General features: G+C 51.3%; 2 protein-coding genes across 3 annotated transcripts; one reads left to right on the top strand and one right to left on the bottom strand.

Annotated features, from left to right (window-relative positions):
* Window positions 1–828: 828 nt before the first annotated feature.
* Window positions 829–10,546, bottom strand: ZSWIM7 (zinc finger SWIM-type containing 7). Its single transcript, XM_014876451.2, has 6 exons — window positions 10,426–10,546; window positions 9,814–9,913; window positions 8,272–8,293; window positions 5,840–5,942; window positions 1,476–1,580; window positions 829–1,088 (listed from the first exon to the last, which is right to left on the bottom strand). The coding sequence occupies exons 2-6, from the start codon at window positions 9,890–9,892 to the stop codon at window positions 972–974; spliced, it is 426 nt and encodes a 141-aa protein (XP_014731937.1). The 5' UTR covers window positions 9,893–9,913; window positions 10,426–10,546; the 3' UTR covers window positions 829–971.
* A 23-nt stretch (window positions 10,547–10,569) lies between these two features.
* TTC19 (tetratricopeptide repeat domain 19) lies at window positions 10,570–13,864 on the top strand. Of its 2 annotated transcripts, XM_014876446.2 has the most exons (10): window positions 10,570–10,773; window positions 10,842–10,915; window positions 10,992–11,102; window positions 11,210–11,248; window positions 11,765–11,821; window positions 12,028–12,089; window positions 12,218–12,312; window positions 12,507–12,661; window positions 12,926–13,088; window positions 13,554–13,864. In XM_014876446.2, the coding sequence occupies exons 1-10, from the start codon at window positions 10,590–10,592 to the stop codon at window positions 13,685–13,687; spliced, it is 1,074 nt and encodes a 357-aa protein (XP_014731932.2). In that variant the 5' UTR covers window positions 10,570–10,589; the 3' UTR covers window positions 13,688–13,864. The 2 variants fall into 2 exon arrangements, with proteins under 2 accessions (XP_014731932.2, XP_088033155.1); XM_088177029.1 differs by lacking the exon at window positions 11,210–11,248 and having other exon boundaries at window positions 10,576–10,773.
* Window positions 13,865–14,023: the final 159 nt, after the last annotated feature.

Raw genomic sequence — 14,023 nt, 5'->3', positions numbered from 1 at the left:
TGGAGCATCCTTAGTCCAGCTGTGCCTCTGGGCTGTCAGGCATTAACTCTGGCCCAGGTCATGGTCATTGGGCACAGGAAGTGCCTTTGTGGATCTGAGCCAAAGACATTTCAAGGCAAAATAAAAATAGGACACCTCCCTTGCCCCTCTCAATAAAAAGCTCTGAAGGTTTCTATAAAAATGTGAAGCAAAAACAGCAGAGGAACTTTCTGTAGCGAGTGCAGCTGTGGCCATTCAGCTGTCACTGCTCTGATGTACATGGATGGATGTGCTCTCCTCGTGTTGCTCAGATTTTGTATTTGCAGTAACTGTTATTTACATACAAAATGCTTCATTTACCACCCACGCCACCTGGCTCAGCCTGTGCCCCGTTATTTCTGGAGGTTGTTGTGTTCACAGGTGCAGCATGAGAGGCCACACTGCCCTCAGGGAGGACAGAGCATGGACAGGGAATCACAGCTGGAAGGAGCTGGGTCCCAGGGAAGCAGCCTTGAGGTGCTCAGTGTGTCTGAAAATGTTTGATTTAAAGCACAGCAACCACGCTGATGCTTCCAAAGATCCTGTTCCAGTGGAAGCACAGAGCTGTCACCAGCCTCAGGGTGCTGAGGGGTCCCTGCCATAGTCCCTGGACCAGATTTGCCACTGAAAAATCAGAAATTGCTCTAAGCTGCCACCTGCACAGAGCCACAGCAGCTCTTTAATCTGTGGATCACTGAGACCTGCAGAACTGTTTGCATTCCTCACATCACAATTATTACAGATTAGTTCAAACATCTTCAGAAATTCCAAAACCAGAATAAATAAATGAAACTGAAGTCAACGCAGGCCTAATTAATTTATCAGTGCCAGGCTGCTAATTAATGTCACGCTTGGCTGCAGCACAGGAAGAAATCTACCAGCCACAATGAGCATTTGACAGCCTTGTAGATATTAAAAACGCCAACTACACAGCCAGGAGTGATCCAAATCCTTCATCCTTCATCCTCTTCCTCAGCCAGGAGGATGTTTGTGAGCTGCTCCTCAGACACAGCCAGTTCCTGGCAGGCTCCCATGGCCTGGCTGAGGTAGACAGCCAGGATGTGTTTGCACTGCAAAGTGAACAGCAAGGCTGGAATGTCAGGCTCTAGCCTGGACCAGGAATCCATCCTGGCCAAAATGTGTTTGTGAAGGGCTCAGCCCTCCCAGCAATGTGGATCCCTCCTGCCACAGGTGGTTCTCAGTGTCCCCAGTCCTGCCACCAGGACAGTGCCATGCAGGGATCTGGCACACAGATCCTGGCTCCTGGCACCCTCCCCACCACTGCTGGCCACCAAAAGCCCTCCCTGCACCCTGCACCCAAAACCCGGGGCTCTCAGAGGCCAATGACAGTGGGTCAGGCTCAGCCTCTGTGGCCAATTCCACACTTGTGTTTGTTTGGAAATTTGGAGCAGGGCAGAGCCTTGTCCCCTCTCCCCAGGCTGAGGCACAGAACTCACCAGAAGACTCTCACTCTTCTGCAACACAGAAAACCCAAAGGCAGGGCACGTGCAGAAGTGGCAGGAGCTGTAGCACGTGTAGAGTTTGCCTGAGCTTCCAAGGACCTGAAACAGAGGCAGATGAGGAGTCAGAGGCAGAACTCACTTTAATTTCTCTGACTCAGGCTGGGTCTGCACTGACTGAGATGTCACAGTACAGAAGCGTCCCCAAACACTGCAGTGACCCACCTAAGCTTGAGGCTCCTCAGGTTTCTCATGGTCTTCTCTCCCTGCAGGTGAGGGATCTGTACCTGTGCTTGCAGAAGGTCCCAGCCCCAGGGACGTGTCTGCTTCTAAGGGACCAGGGAAGGGGCGGTGGCACCAATCCCTGAGCTCCCATGGAGAGCCAGCCCCTCCTGTGGCTCCCTCCCCGCACTGGCAGGCTCGGAGGTGGAAATGACAAAGACTTTTGTCACACACAGCCCAGGTGTGAACCCAGAGCCACCACGGCCCGGGGACAGGAGGAGAGCAGCACTGAGCCCTTGCAGGGAGGCCCTTCCTTTCCCAACCACTGAAGACTGTTCTGCTCTCAGAACCAGCTGCAGCTACTGGAATCCAGATCTGCCTGAATAAACAAAGCTGAAGTCTCCAGAGAAGCCTCCCTGCTCCATCTCAGCTTTGGGAACAGCATTGCCTGCTTTTCCCACATGCTGTTCCCTGCAAGGCTGGTACTGAGGCACCAGGGGAGCAAACAGGTGAGGGAAGCATTTTTTTCCAGCATGGAGCAATCTGTGAGCTGCTGGAGCTGACTGCAGGATGTAGGAAAGCCAGCCTATAGATTATTATTTCTCGTTTGGTCTCTTCAAGAGTGGAAAATAGCTTTTAGGAAACTAAGGGCCCAGCCCATGGGAAGGGAAGGATCTGCAGGAGCAGAACACACTTGCACAGGGCCCAGGGCTCTGAGGGCACATCCCAGCCCTCTCCATTCTGCTGGGTTTGTGGCACACACACCCCTAAATCCAAAGATAAACACAAAAAGTGAAAAGGCAGTGGAGCTCTGCAGAGTGCTGCTCCCCTCCAGGACAACCCTGGCATTCCAAGCCCCTTCAGAGGAACATTGTCCCTCACTGTCCAAAGCTGCACTTCCAACGGGAGCCTTCCCTTGTACCCTGGAGCTCTCCCTGCATCCTCTGCCCAATAGGGAACATCCAGAAGTTTGGGCTCTCCCATAGAAATGCCAATGCCTCAAAGTCCCCCTCACTCCCATCAGATCCAGGACACAAAATTCACATTTCCATTTCAGGGTAAACCATATTTTTTATCAGTCTGGCCTTTACCCTGGGTCCTCCTTTTATTGCAGGCCGAGTTTGTTTCACTTGTGATAAGTTTGTTTTCCTGTAGCCCCTTTGATTGTTTTTTCCAAGATGAAGTATTCTGATGGTGCCTTCCCTTCAGAAGTGTTTTCCTTTGGGGAGGGGGGGAAGCCACAGGCAGACAATGCCAGATTTGGGCTGAGCTCAGCGTTCCCCCATCCTGACCTAGATGGCAAGAACACAACCTCTGCCTAATAAGGCAAAATCTAAAATCCAAAGACTGGGAGAAAAAGGTGCCTCTGTTCCTGGCCAGCTGAGCCCAGCCAGGCACTGGGGTGCTCCCCTGGCCCTGAGGTGAGATTTTCTTCTGCTGTCCTCATCTCTGGGCCTCAATGAGGAAAATCCCCCTGGAGGTGTCCCTGCCAGGGTGTGGGGGCACAGGAGGGTCAGCTGAGGCATCAGCACATGGACAGACAGACAGACAGACAGGCAGCACCACAGCCTGAGCCAGGGCCTGCTGCTCAAAGCCTTCACCGTGGGGCATCTGCCACACAGTCCCAGGAAACAAATGAAAAAAGGCATCATAAACCAGAAGAAGCCAATGAAAGTGCAGGATGTGAGCAGTGCAAGTGCCAGCTGGCAGGGCTGGAGCACTGCCCTGCTCCTCTGCCACAGCTCAGCATTTCTGCCACTTGGGCAGGGCTAAAGGGTGCCCCAAATGCTGCCAGGTCAACACTGCCACATCCAGCACAGCTCCACCATCAGCCAGACCCACCATCCGTGCAGCAGGCAGGATTTACCCCTGACCTCAGCATGGCAGGGATCATCCCAGCTCTCTGGGGATGATTTCAGCTCTGAGGCACCCAGCTCTTGGACACTCCATCAGTGCTACTCCTCTGTTAAACAGCAAGGGCATTGGGAGACAATCACAGCTCTCATTTGACTGAGGGCTCTTTATTCTCCCATCTCAGCTCCTGAGGGCAAGAGCTGCCTACACTACAGGGCCTGTCTGAGCAGAGCCTTCCTCCCCTGAAGCAGGACCTGAGATGTGCTGGGTGATATGGAATTATCACCAGCTCAGATTTGGCTATAATGACCCAAAGGAGTTTCACAACAGAACCAGCCTCATGGCCTCAAAGAGTTCTCCAGAGCCAGCTGCAAGTGGAAGCACCACCTCACATTCCAGCTCAACCACATCTGGGTGCAAATGGCAGGGCTGACTTTGTGGGGGATGATTAACAGGGATGATTGTGCAGTGTCCATGGATGCCCCTCTCCCCAGCAGCACAGCTGGGGACATTTCCTCACATTCCTACAGCACACAGGAATGAAGAGCCAGTGACTCCAGTGCAGTGTCCCACCCAGGGGTTCAGTTTCTATGACCCCAGATGTGTTCCTGTCACTGCTCCAGCCCCAGGGTAGACTCTGCTCTTTGTTTCTGCATCTCACACAGCTGTGATGAAGGAGAATTTCACAATGGCACCAACCTCACACCCCCAGAGAAAAATCTCTCTTCAGATTCCTCTGTTAATGAACTCATCAGCATGGCCTTAATCAGCAATCTAGCTCCACTGGAGGCACACAGGAACCTCCTTCCTGGAGGTTTGTCCTGCATTAACTCCCTGACCCTCCTGTCCTGGGGTTCCTTCTCCACAGGGAAACCAGAGGCAGGAGAGCAGTTCTGACACTTATTGTGCACCAACTGAGTCCATTATTAATATCAGTAGATTATTAATTGACACCCAGCAAAGCTCTGCCTTAGCCTGCAGGGCCTGACAATGCTCTGCAAGGAGAATGTGACCATTCTCTGCCAGTGGCATTTTCAGACAAGCAGGAGTAAAAAAGGGAAAGCCTTTGAGCATTCAATTAATCAGCAAGGCAGCTGCTAAGGGTACTGGAAGCTTCCTAGGCTTTACCAAACATCCACAGGCAAGCCCTCAGCTGGAATCCAAGGCTGTTCTTGAGTTCTGGGTATGATTCATGTCCCTCTGGAGGGGCCTGTGGCCTCTCCACGGCCCCAGAAGTGATAAAGGCTCCATGTGTAAACCAAGCAGTGCAAGCTCTGAACACGTGAGAAGGGTTTGTGCCATCAGCCAGGCCTGATTTCACAGCCCTTTTCTCACCCTACACGACCCCAAAGCACCTCCAGGGGAGGAGAAAAAGTCCTTTGCAGAAAGGATACTTGGAAATGTTCCTCTGGGGTGCTACAGCAGGGAGCAAAGACATTCCCCCTTCTCTGGTTTGTGAAAAGCACAGAACCAGGCCCAGCCCTGGAGTGGCTGTACTGCCTGAGGGGGTTGGGAGTGCTAAGAAGATATTGGTGCTTCTTGACTAAAATCTTTTGGGCACAGGGTCCCAGTGCTCAGCCAGGGCATACCATGGGCTGGATGCAGCTGGTCAGTGGCTCACAGCATGGACAGATTGTCCCAAAAGAGATGCCACCAGTGCTGGGGGACCACAGAACAAAGAACTGTGCACAGCACAGAAAGGTGGGAACAAAGCATCCACAGCTCCTCTTCTCACCTCACTCCCACCCTGTGCTGTAATTATCTCAGGGCAGAGGTGAGCTCTTCTCCCCAAAATGCCATTTCCTGGAGATGTTTCTATGATTCACAGCCTTGGGTAAACTGAACCAGAATGAAACCCATGGGTTTGGCCTGCATTGCTTCCTCCCAGGCAGCAGAGATCCCCTGCCAAGCAGAGATCAAGAGGGGAAAGAAACAGTGATGGCAGATAACACTGAGTTGTGTACAACTGGTCAAGAGGAAGAACTTCCTTTGCTAGATAGGATGAGAGTAATAAAGCAAAATTAGCAGTCCTTGGAAAACTTCCTCCTGACTGTGATGCCCACAAACACATAAATTGTCTCTGGCTGGCTGGGAGCCACAAAGAAAATGGTTCTGAACCGTGCTGCTCTAATTCTAGCCTGTGGCTGCTGCTCCAGTGTCACTTCAGGAGTCTGTAAAACACTGGTGTCCTCTCTGTGTTTATCCATGCTCGGCAAGCCAGGAAAACACTGTCTCAGGTGCCAGCTGGAAACCATCAGAAAGCAAGAGCAAAGAGAAGCATGTACCTGGTAGAGAGTCCTTCCACTGGGGGACCTGACCCGGGTGACAGAATGCTGATCCACCAAATCCAGAGCTGGGACTGCAGCTGGACCAAAAATGAACTTCAGCCTGGAAGAGAACATGTGTCTAGATAGGTCACAGCACAAAGGGAGACCACCTGGCTCTGTGGAGCCCAGAAGGTGCCCATTGCAAAAGTAAGACATTTTTCCTTGCTGCAGTAACTGAAAATCTCCCATGAGCACCAAGGCACAAACAGAGATTTTAGTGCAGCACACAGAGCCAGACTTGCCAGTGCTCAGGGCACGAGGGGCTCCTGATCTGGGGCACCTCAACTGTACAGCCAGGCTGCCCTGGGTGTGCTGCCCTGCACTGATCAGCTGGCCACCTCCAGGCTTGGACCACACTTTCTCGTTGGAGAAAGGGGAGTGCAAAGATGATCCACAGCTCCTGGAGCTACAGGAATTGGGGTTCCTTCCTCATCCCTTGGAAATCTGTTCAAAGCCTGGGGAACAAGTGAGTCATTTTGCAGTGATCACATTTCCTCCATCCCAACTGAGGGATAAATTATCCTTTCTCTACCCACCAAACTGCATCAGGGGGAAGCTGAAGAACATCAGGGAATTACTCAAGACACTGCACTGCACATGGACACACCAGATAGCATCAGTTTTACATCTGTGACCCAGCTACGAGCAGGGCTCAGGGACAGCCAAGTTATTCCAGACAAACACCCAGGGGCAGCACTACATGATGTTCCTCCACTCTCCCTAAAAACCCTTTCCCTTTCAGGCAGGACACGTGCAAGGATCCACAGCATTTATGGATGAGGGAATGCTTGGAATGGGGATCACTGCACATCCCAAAGGGGGATTTTATCTCCTGCTGGTGCTGTGCAGGGGTATAGGATAAGGTGTGTGTTAAATATGGATATCTGCACCTTCAGCCTATTGTCCACACATCTCATGGGCCTCAAAGTCATTTTAGACCAGTAAATCCAGCTGCTCTGAGTGTTTCCAAAGAGCTCAGGGGCAACTCAGTTAACTTTGAAGACCTTTCACCCGCTGAGAAAAATCTGTGTAGTCTAGATTGGTTCCAAGGGTAAACAACAAGGAAATGAGCAGTGATGAAGAGATAGCACCAAACACGAGCAGGAGACAAGAGAAAGGGGAAAGTTTCCAAGTCCAGGGAGCACAGAGCAAGGCAGAGGCCCAGCACGGCTGAGTCAAGCTCACTGATAAGCAGCCAAGCAGCCAGACAGATTCCAGGAAGACCAAAACTTGCACAAACTCAAGGCAAGAAGGGCTGGCTCCATCTGAGGGCTGTGAGGAGGTGGGTGGGGAACGCTTAACGTAAGACATTCCTTAATGATTAGGTTTGGGACTATAAGGGGGCTGATTTCAGTGAGTTCAGGAACTCTTTTCAAATTTAGGGAATTCTTTTCTTGTGTATATAATTTCATCAGTTCAACAGGAAATGCCCACAGGAAATTCAAGGACTTTGGAGATTTGGAAGAGATTGGGAAATTAAATCAGAATACTTCTGAGCTGCTGGATGCAGGGAATTGATGGAAATCTGGCTGCCAAGAGTTACCACCCAACCATTATTAAACTTAACAAGAGAATTTCTTTCCTCCTCTTTTCTTTTCTGAGGAGAAGGAAACAAAACTTTGAAATCTAATCCCACCTTTCACAGGCCACTGTGGTGCCAGGAGAAGGAGTCAGCACACCTTGCACAGGTGTTGTGTCAGGTAACTTTAACATAAAGGCATTAAGGCCTGGAGGGTTCCTGGTGATCTCATCCTCTGACTGGCTGGAACACAAGGTTAAAGATGAATCTGGAAAGTCTCTTCCACTGTGACAATGCCTTTTCTCCACCTTCAACACCAATTGGTGAGGGCTGAAGTTGTGAAACTTGGATCCCTTAGGTCACTGCTGGGAATGACTAAAGTATTCACAAGGGTGACAAAGCTGACCTTAGACTGCCCCTAAACAGAAGAAAACTCTCAATCTGCAAGTTAACAATTCCCTTGTGCAGGGTGATGATAAGGACACTTCTGCCTCTCTGTCACAGGTGCCCATGACTCAAACAGCAGGAGTGAGCTCAGGGTGCTCACAGTGGCAGGAAGGCAGAGGGATGAATCACTCTGGAACACAATCCACTCCCACAGAAAACTCCTTCCAGACCTGAGGCTGGACTCAGAGCTCACATTAAATATCCCGGGTTTAAATTAGAGCAAGTCATCACAGGAGATGCAGTGATACAGAGATAATTTGTGAATCTCTGGAAAAAAACCTCTTCAGAACCTTCATTTGCACTACCACCAAAACCACCAGCATTTTTGTGTTTCAGCAGCACAGGGGAAAACCATGATGAGAGCTGATCACCAACTGCCCAGCAGCAGGACACTGGGGCAGGAACAGAAGCAGAAGACACTCACCCCAGCAGCAGGTCATCAGGGACTGCAACAGAAAGAAAAGGAAATGTGATTTTGCAGAATTTCACGTCACAGAGGGGTCACTGTCCCCCCAGGGTACCCCCAGAGGTCACACAGGAGTGCAGAGCTCTCAACATCCTCTGTAGCCACCAAAAAAAGCAACAAGGAGCAGCAAAATGATCCATGCTGGCAGTGCTAAAGCACTTATCAAGTACAGCAATCACAACCACAGGATTCATTTTAAAAAGAAATGCAGAAGCACAAATGTACTTTCTTTTATGACATCCTACTTTTAAAAGCACACAATAAAAGGCAGGAGGCCTCAGCATCTTAGTCTGTCACTTTAAGAAACTGGTTAAAAATATATATATTATTTTCCCTCAAACTCTCCTGGCATGAGTTGAGAACTCTGGCATCGCAAGTTTAAAAATGTTTTTCTTTTCCAGCACAGTCTTGCAGGGCGCCACTGGTTTATGGCTTTTCATACAGCCCACTGAAACATTGTGTCTTCCTTTATTGGAACTTCTTGTTAAAATGGAAAGTTACACTCAAACAAACTGTGTTTGTTGTAGCTGACAGCTCAGGCTTTGCTTGTCCACTCTGATCTTTCTGTGATCACCCAGGGGACACAGTGTACTCTGTCTCCATATCCCACTGGAAGATCTGGATTCTTGACTTTAAAATCCTTTTCTTCTGACAATTCAAAATATTCTCCATTACTTGCACTGTTGGTTTGAATTTCTCAGCTTTATTTGAATTTAGTTCTGCAAAGGGATCAATCAGTTTGTCTCCACAGCTCTGTCTCAATGTGTGCTTTAGTACCACTCTGCTGCACATCTTTAAAGGGATGTGAACTTCTTTTTTTGTTTAGTTTACAACAGGATTTATAAAGCTCCTTTAAAAGCAGTCACATGTAGATTTTGGATCTACTCTAACCTGACAGGAGCCATAGGTGCAAGTGTGCCAAAAAGCTGTCACTGGGGTCACTCTGACAGTTTAGACATGAACTTTCTGCCCATTTCTCACTCCCACGTAGTGCTCAGGACAGATTTATCTGAATTCTTATTTGTTTGGGTTTTGTGCAGTTAAAAATATTCCTTCAGTAGACACTTTCCTCGGGAAGAGCCATTCTGTGCAGTAAACACAAACATTAATATTCTCTTAGCACAGATCCAGCACAGGTAATTGTTCTTAACTAGCTGCTGGAATTGGCCAGGATTTCACTGCTGGCTTGTGCTCCTTTCACTGTAGCCCTGGGAAGTTGTTCCTCACCCTGGGATCACCAGCACACTCCCTCTGCCGGTCAGTCAGGCCACGGCTTTGGGAAATTTCCTTTTCCAACTCCAGTTTTGGGATTGGTGAGTGTGTAGAACCAGCAGTGCAGAGGGGGCAGCAGAATTCCTGCCTGGAGGCATTAATTTATCATCCCTCAAGTATCACCACGTGCACCAGAAGCTCTAAGAAGCAGCATTATGTCTCACGTTTTTAAAAAAAGAGCCCAGACTGGTGTGATTTTTTTAATTTGACTTAGGATCCTTCACATACCATGTGAGTTCTCCTGAAAAGCCTTTTTGATCTCTCTCAAGAGTTCTTCTGCCACTGCTGGCAAGGTACTCCTGTCCATCCCACTGGCACAGGATCATCCCTGGAAACGAGACAGGACAGGAGACAGTGGGAAATCTTTAGTGTCACCGAGGATACTGAGCATCAGGAGGGGTTATCAGGGCATTCCATCCCAACCCAGCAACCAGGCCAAGGAACGGCGCCCTCAGCAACTTTTAAAAATTTTTTTAACGTGTTCTGGGGACACAGGATTGCTCACAAACACTCGGGTCTGTCTGAGATGCTCCCACACAAACACAGGTCCCGTGGAAGGGGGGCAGAAGATGCTCCTCGTGTCCAGGTGGCACCTCCTGGGCATCAGTTCCTGCAGTGCCGCTGTGGGACGAGCAGAGCTCGGTGCAGCCCCGTCAGCCCTCTGGGGGTATTTACACACGGCTGAGGTTCCCGCTAGGAACTGTGTGGGTATTTACACACGGCTGAGGTTCCCTGTTCGCCGCCCCGGCTCCCTCAGCCTTTCCTGGGCCGTGCTGCAGCCCCTTCCCCATCTGTGTCCCCGCACTGTGTCCTGAGGAGGCGGCGGCGGGCGCTGCTCACCAGGGCGGGCAGAGGCTCGGGAGCCGTTCCCCGGCCCGCTCCCGGTGCTGTTCCCGCTCCCGCTCCCGCTCCCGCTCTAACTCCAGCGCCCTGTCCGGGCGTGACGTCACTGCACCGCCCCGTGCCCGCGGTGACGTCACGCGTTCTTAAAGGGCCCGCTGGCGATGGCGGCGGCGGCGCTGCCGCGGGTCCTGTCCCGGCTCTGTCCCCGGCGCTGCCCCGCCCTGCCCCGGCCCGCCTGCACGGGGGGACAGCGGGGACACCGCGGGGACAGCGGCTCCGGCCCCGCGGGGCCGGCGCGGGCGCGCTGGGCACGGCCGGCCGGAGCTGCTCTGGCCTTCCTGGGAGGTGAGAGGGGCGGCGGGCACCGCGCAGGGCGCAGCCGGCACCGAGCACCCACCGCGCTGTCCCCGCAGGGCTCTCCCTGTTCCCGCGGGACGCCGAGGAGGACGGCGAGGACGCCATCGTGCTGCTGCTGAAGAGAGCCAAGGTGAGGCTGGGGCGGTGCGGGAGCGGGGCACGGTGCTGGCCCGGCCCGGCGCTGACCCGGCCCGGTGTCCCCGCAGCTCAGCACCATGAAGGGGGAGCTGGCCGAGGCCGAGCAGCTCCTGCACCAGGCCCTGCGCCAGGCGCACCAGCAGGACAACAGGCAGGCCATCGTCTACACCTACAGCATGGTGAGCAGCCGGCCTGGGGCAGAGCGGGGACGGCGGGAGCGAGAAGGAGCAGCGGCTGGGGCTTGGCATTGCTGTGATGGAGCTTGAGCGCTTTCTGTCTCTTCCAGATGGGGAACCTGGCTTACATGCAGGGACAGCTGGACAATGTGAGGAACTCTGTTTTTTCCCTCTGAATTTGTAGAGATTGGCATCTCGTGCATGGTCTCGGAGGTGCAGAGTGCTGGCACAAGCTGCAGACTCAGAGCTGTCCCAGTGCAAAGCAGAATGATCCAACTCAGGACTGCAGTCCCGTGAGCACACCAGCTTAAGAAAGATGCTCTCACAGTTAAATTTTGAGCTCCAACACGGTGTGCAAGGGAAGGAATACTTCTTAGTGTGGAATGCTGCAGTTGAGCACAGAGATGGCTGCTCCAAGGAGGGTTTGGGAAAGCCCTGAGCTCACAGACGGGATAAAGACCTGGCTGCTGCAGCAGTGCCCAAGGAGAAACTGAAAGGATTCCACTGGATCAGTACCACTGGGCTCTGGTCAGCCTTTCACTTCTAACTGGTCTTGGTGTAGTGTAAATGCAGCAAATTTGAGCCAGGTCCCTCCACGTAGTTTGCCTCTGTTTTGTTTTGAATGCCATCATTCCTCAGTGTCCTCTTCACAATTCTTGTTTCAGGCAGAAAAGCTCTACAAAGCAGCTATGAGCTATATGCTTGCAGGGGACACAAAGGAGGTATGTTCTGAGACAGTGGTGCCCTTCTCTTTACCTTATTTCTTGTGCTGTAATGCCTCTTACTGGAAATTGGCAATATTGTAATGGATGGCAGCCCTGGAGGCAACAAGGTGGGGATTTTTCAGGTCTGAACTCTCTGACAAAGTAATGTTTCTGCTGGGGAGGTACAAGAAGAGTAACAGTTGTGTCGTGTGTCCTCCTGGCAGGATGACAACGCCATCCTTGAGATGTCCCTCAAGCTGGCCAGTATCTATGCTGCTCAGAAAGAGTGAGTTCTCATCTGGAGGTGTCATCTGCTTTCATCTCAGTTTTGCAGTGGTGCTGGGGTGGCCAAGCAGAGGCTCTTTAATGAGGAATCCTTCAGACACAGAAGGAGCTTTGCTTTGCACTTTACAGGCACAAATTAGCTGTAGCTGGCTACCAGTTCTGCATCCTGACCTTAGAGGAGAAGATTGCCAAGCAGAAGGACTTGCCTGAGGATGTCTTATCAGGTGGGCAGCCTTGTCTGCCAAAGGCTTCTCATCATTTTTCCATTTCCCTGCCCTTGATGTTGTTTCTGTATTGCTTAAGCACCATCTTCATGTCAATCCATTGTCTTCACACTGCCTGAGTTTCCTGCTGTGGTGGGATGGAGGTTCATGCTGGATCCTGTGGCAGTGATCATTTCACTCCTCTCTGTTTGCAGCTGAAGAAAAGGCCAACACCCGGCTCCTGCTTGGGATGAGCCTGGACTCCTACGGCCGCTACCTCCTGAGCATCGACGAGCTCCCAGCAGCACAAAAAATGTATGAGAAGGCTCTGCAGATCTCAAATGATGTTCAGGGAGAGACTCATCCACAGGTGATTTGTACAGCAGTAGCTGGACTCTAGGGAAGGAAAGGCTGATCTGTAGGGAATGAGGCAGCCTTGGAGCAGCAGACATGGCCAGCACTACCCGAGGCTGCTTTCCTGCCAGGGACAAGCATGCAAATACAGAAATGCAGGACACTTCCTTACTGAATGCTTCTCTGGGAAATACTGCTTTAATTGGTGTGGAGGGAATGAATGTGGTGCTCCTCTTGCCCCAGACTGCTCCACAAGCTTCCCTTTTCCCTCCTGGTGCAGAGTGTGGTGCTGATGAACGACCTGGCCACGGTGCTGGATGCTCAGGGACACTACGAGGAGGCGCTGGCCCACAGCAGGAGGGCAGCAGAGCTGGCAAGGAACACTCAGCACCCCGAGGAGCACATGGTGCTCAATAACCTGGCAGCAATCCTCATGCACAAAGGTCAGTGAATAAATGCCCAGCCTGTCACTGAGCTTGTGCTGACTGCAGAGATCTGGATCTGTATTGTAGGGCTGAGCTACAGTGCTGGTTTGGGGTTGTTAGTTTTAGTTTAAGCAGTAGGTCTGACTTTGAATTGCTTTCACACACTGAATTTAGCCTGACCCAAAAGGTTTCCAGGGGATCTTGTTTCCCATGTCTTTTGTGTCCAGTAACTTTTCCAAAAGGACAGAAGACATGCATGAAACTTGTTTCAATGGGATTTTAGTGCTGAAGCAGCACCAGGTCCCATCATCACTGCTGCTCTCAGCTCTCAGAGTTGGAAACCTGGCAGGATGTTTTCTGAGTCTCCCTAGATCTCGATGTGTTCCAAGTAGTCCTTGTCCTTTGCATGGACAGCATCAGGAGGGGGCTCTGAAAATTGATGATAGAACTGGGTAGCCAAGCCTCTTTTCCCTCTTGCTACAGAAGATTTCCTGCAAGCAAAACAAGTGTACAAAGAAGCTCTCAAGCAGGCACAGCAGAAGGGAGATGCTGCTTCTGTCCAGCATATCCAGGAGGAACTAGCTGAGCTGGCCAAGAGGAGAAAGGGCTCCAAGTAAGTTTGGCCACAGGCTCCAGCCTTGAGGTGGCTGAAGGCAGCAAGGGTTGGTCAGCACAGGCAGCCTGGGAGCAGCTCGGTGCAATTCTCCAGAGAAACGGTAATGAGGAGTTTAGGACTGCTTAAGAGGAAGGGCTGCCACTGCCTAACAGCCCAAAATAAAGATGTGAAACCTTAACGGTGTGAATTTGTGGTGTAGACTGTGATGTGACCGACCTACTGTGCTAAGTGATTTAATTTTGGCTGCCTTAATGCAAGTCTGGCCTGGTACTAATACTAATACTAATACTAATACTAATACTAATACTAATACTAATACTAATACTAATACTAATAA

The sequence above is a fragment of the Sturnus vulgaris genome, chromosome 21, assembly GCF_052056855.1.
Source record: "Sturnus vulgaris isolate bStuVul1 chromosome 21, bStuVul1.hap1, whole genome shotgun sequence".
Classification (NCBI taxonomy): Eukaryota; Metazoa; Chordata; class Aves; order Passeriformes; family Sturnidae; genus Sturnus; species Sturnus vulgaris.
Note: the sequence above shows the minus strand (reverse complement) of the source record. Positions and strands in the feature narration are given on the sequence as shown.

Excerpts from the sequence above, each read along its gene's own strand:
- ZSWIM7 (XM_014876451.2), bottom strand. The coding sequence starts at position 9,892 with ATGGACAGGAGTACCTTGCCAGCAGTGGCAGAAGAACTCTTGAGAGAG. Across the intron at positions 5,943-8,271 it reads CCTGATGACCTGCTGCTGGG|GCTGAAGTTCATTTTTGGTC; the intron begins GTGAGTGTCTTC and ends GTTCTCTTCCAG. Across the intron at positions 1,581-5,839 it reads GTGGAAGGACTCTCTACCAG|GTCCTTGGAAGCTCAGGCAA; the intron begins GTACATGCTTCT and ends CCTCTGTTTCAG.
- TTC19 (XM_014876446.2), top strand. The coding sequence starts at position 10,590 with ATGGCGGCGGCGGCGCTGCCGCGGGTCCTGTCCCGGCTCTGTCCCCGG. Across the intron at positions 12,090-12,217 it reads ATCTATGCTGCTCAGAAAGA|GCACAAATTAGCTGTAGCTG; the intron begins GTGAGTTCTCAT and ends TGCACTTTACAG. Across the intron at positions 12,313-12,506 it reads GCCTGAGGATGTCTTATCAG|CTGAAGAAAAGGCCAACACC; the intron begins GTGGGCAGCCTT and ends CTCTGTTTGCAG.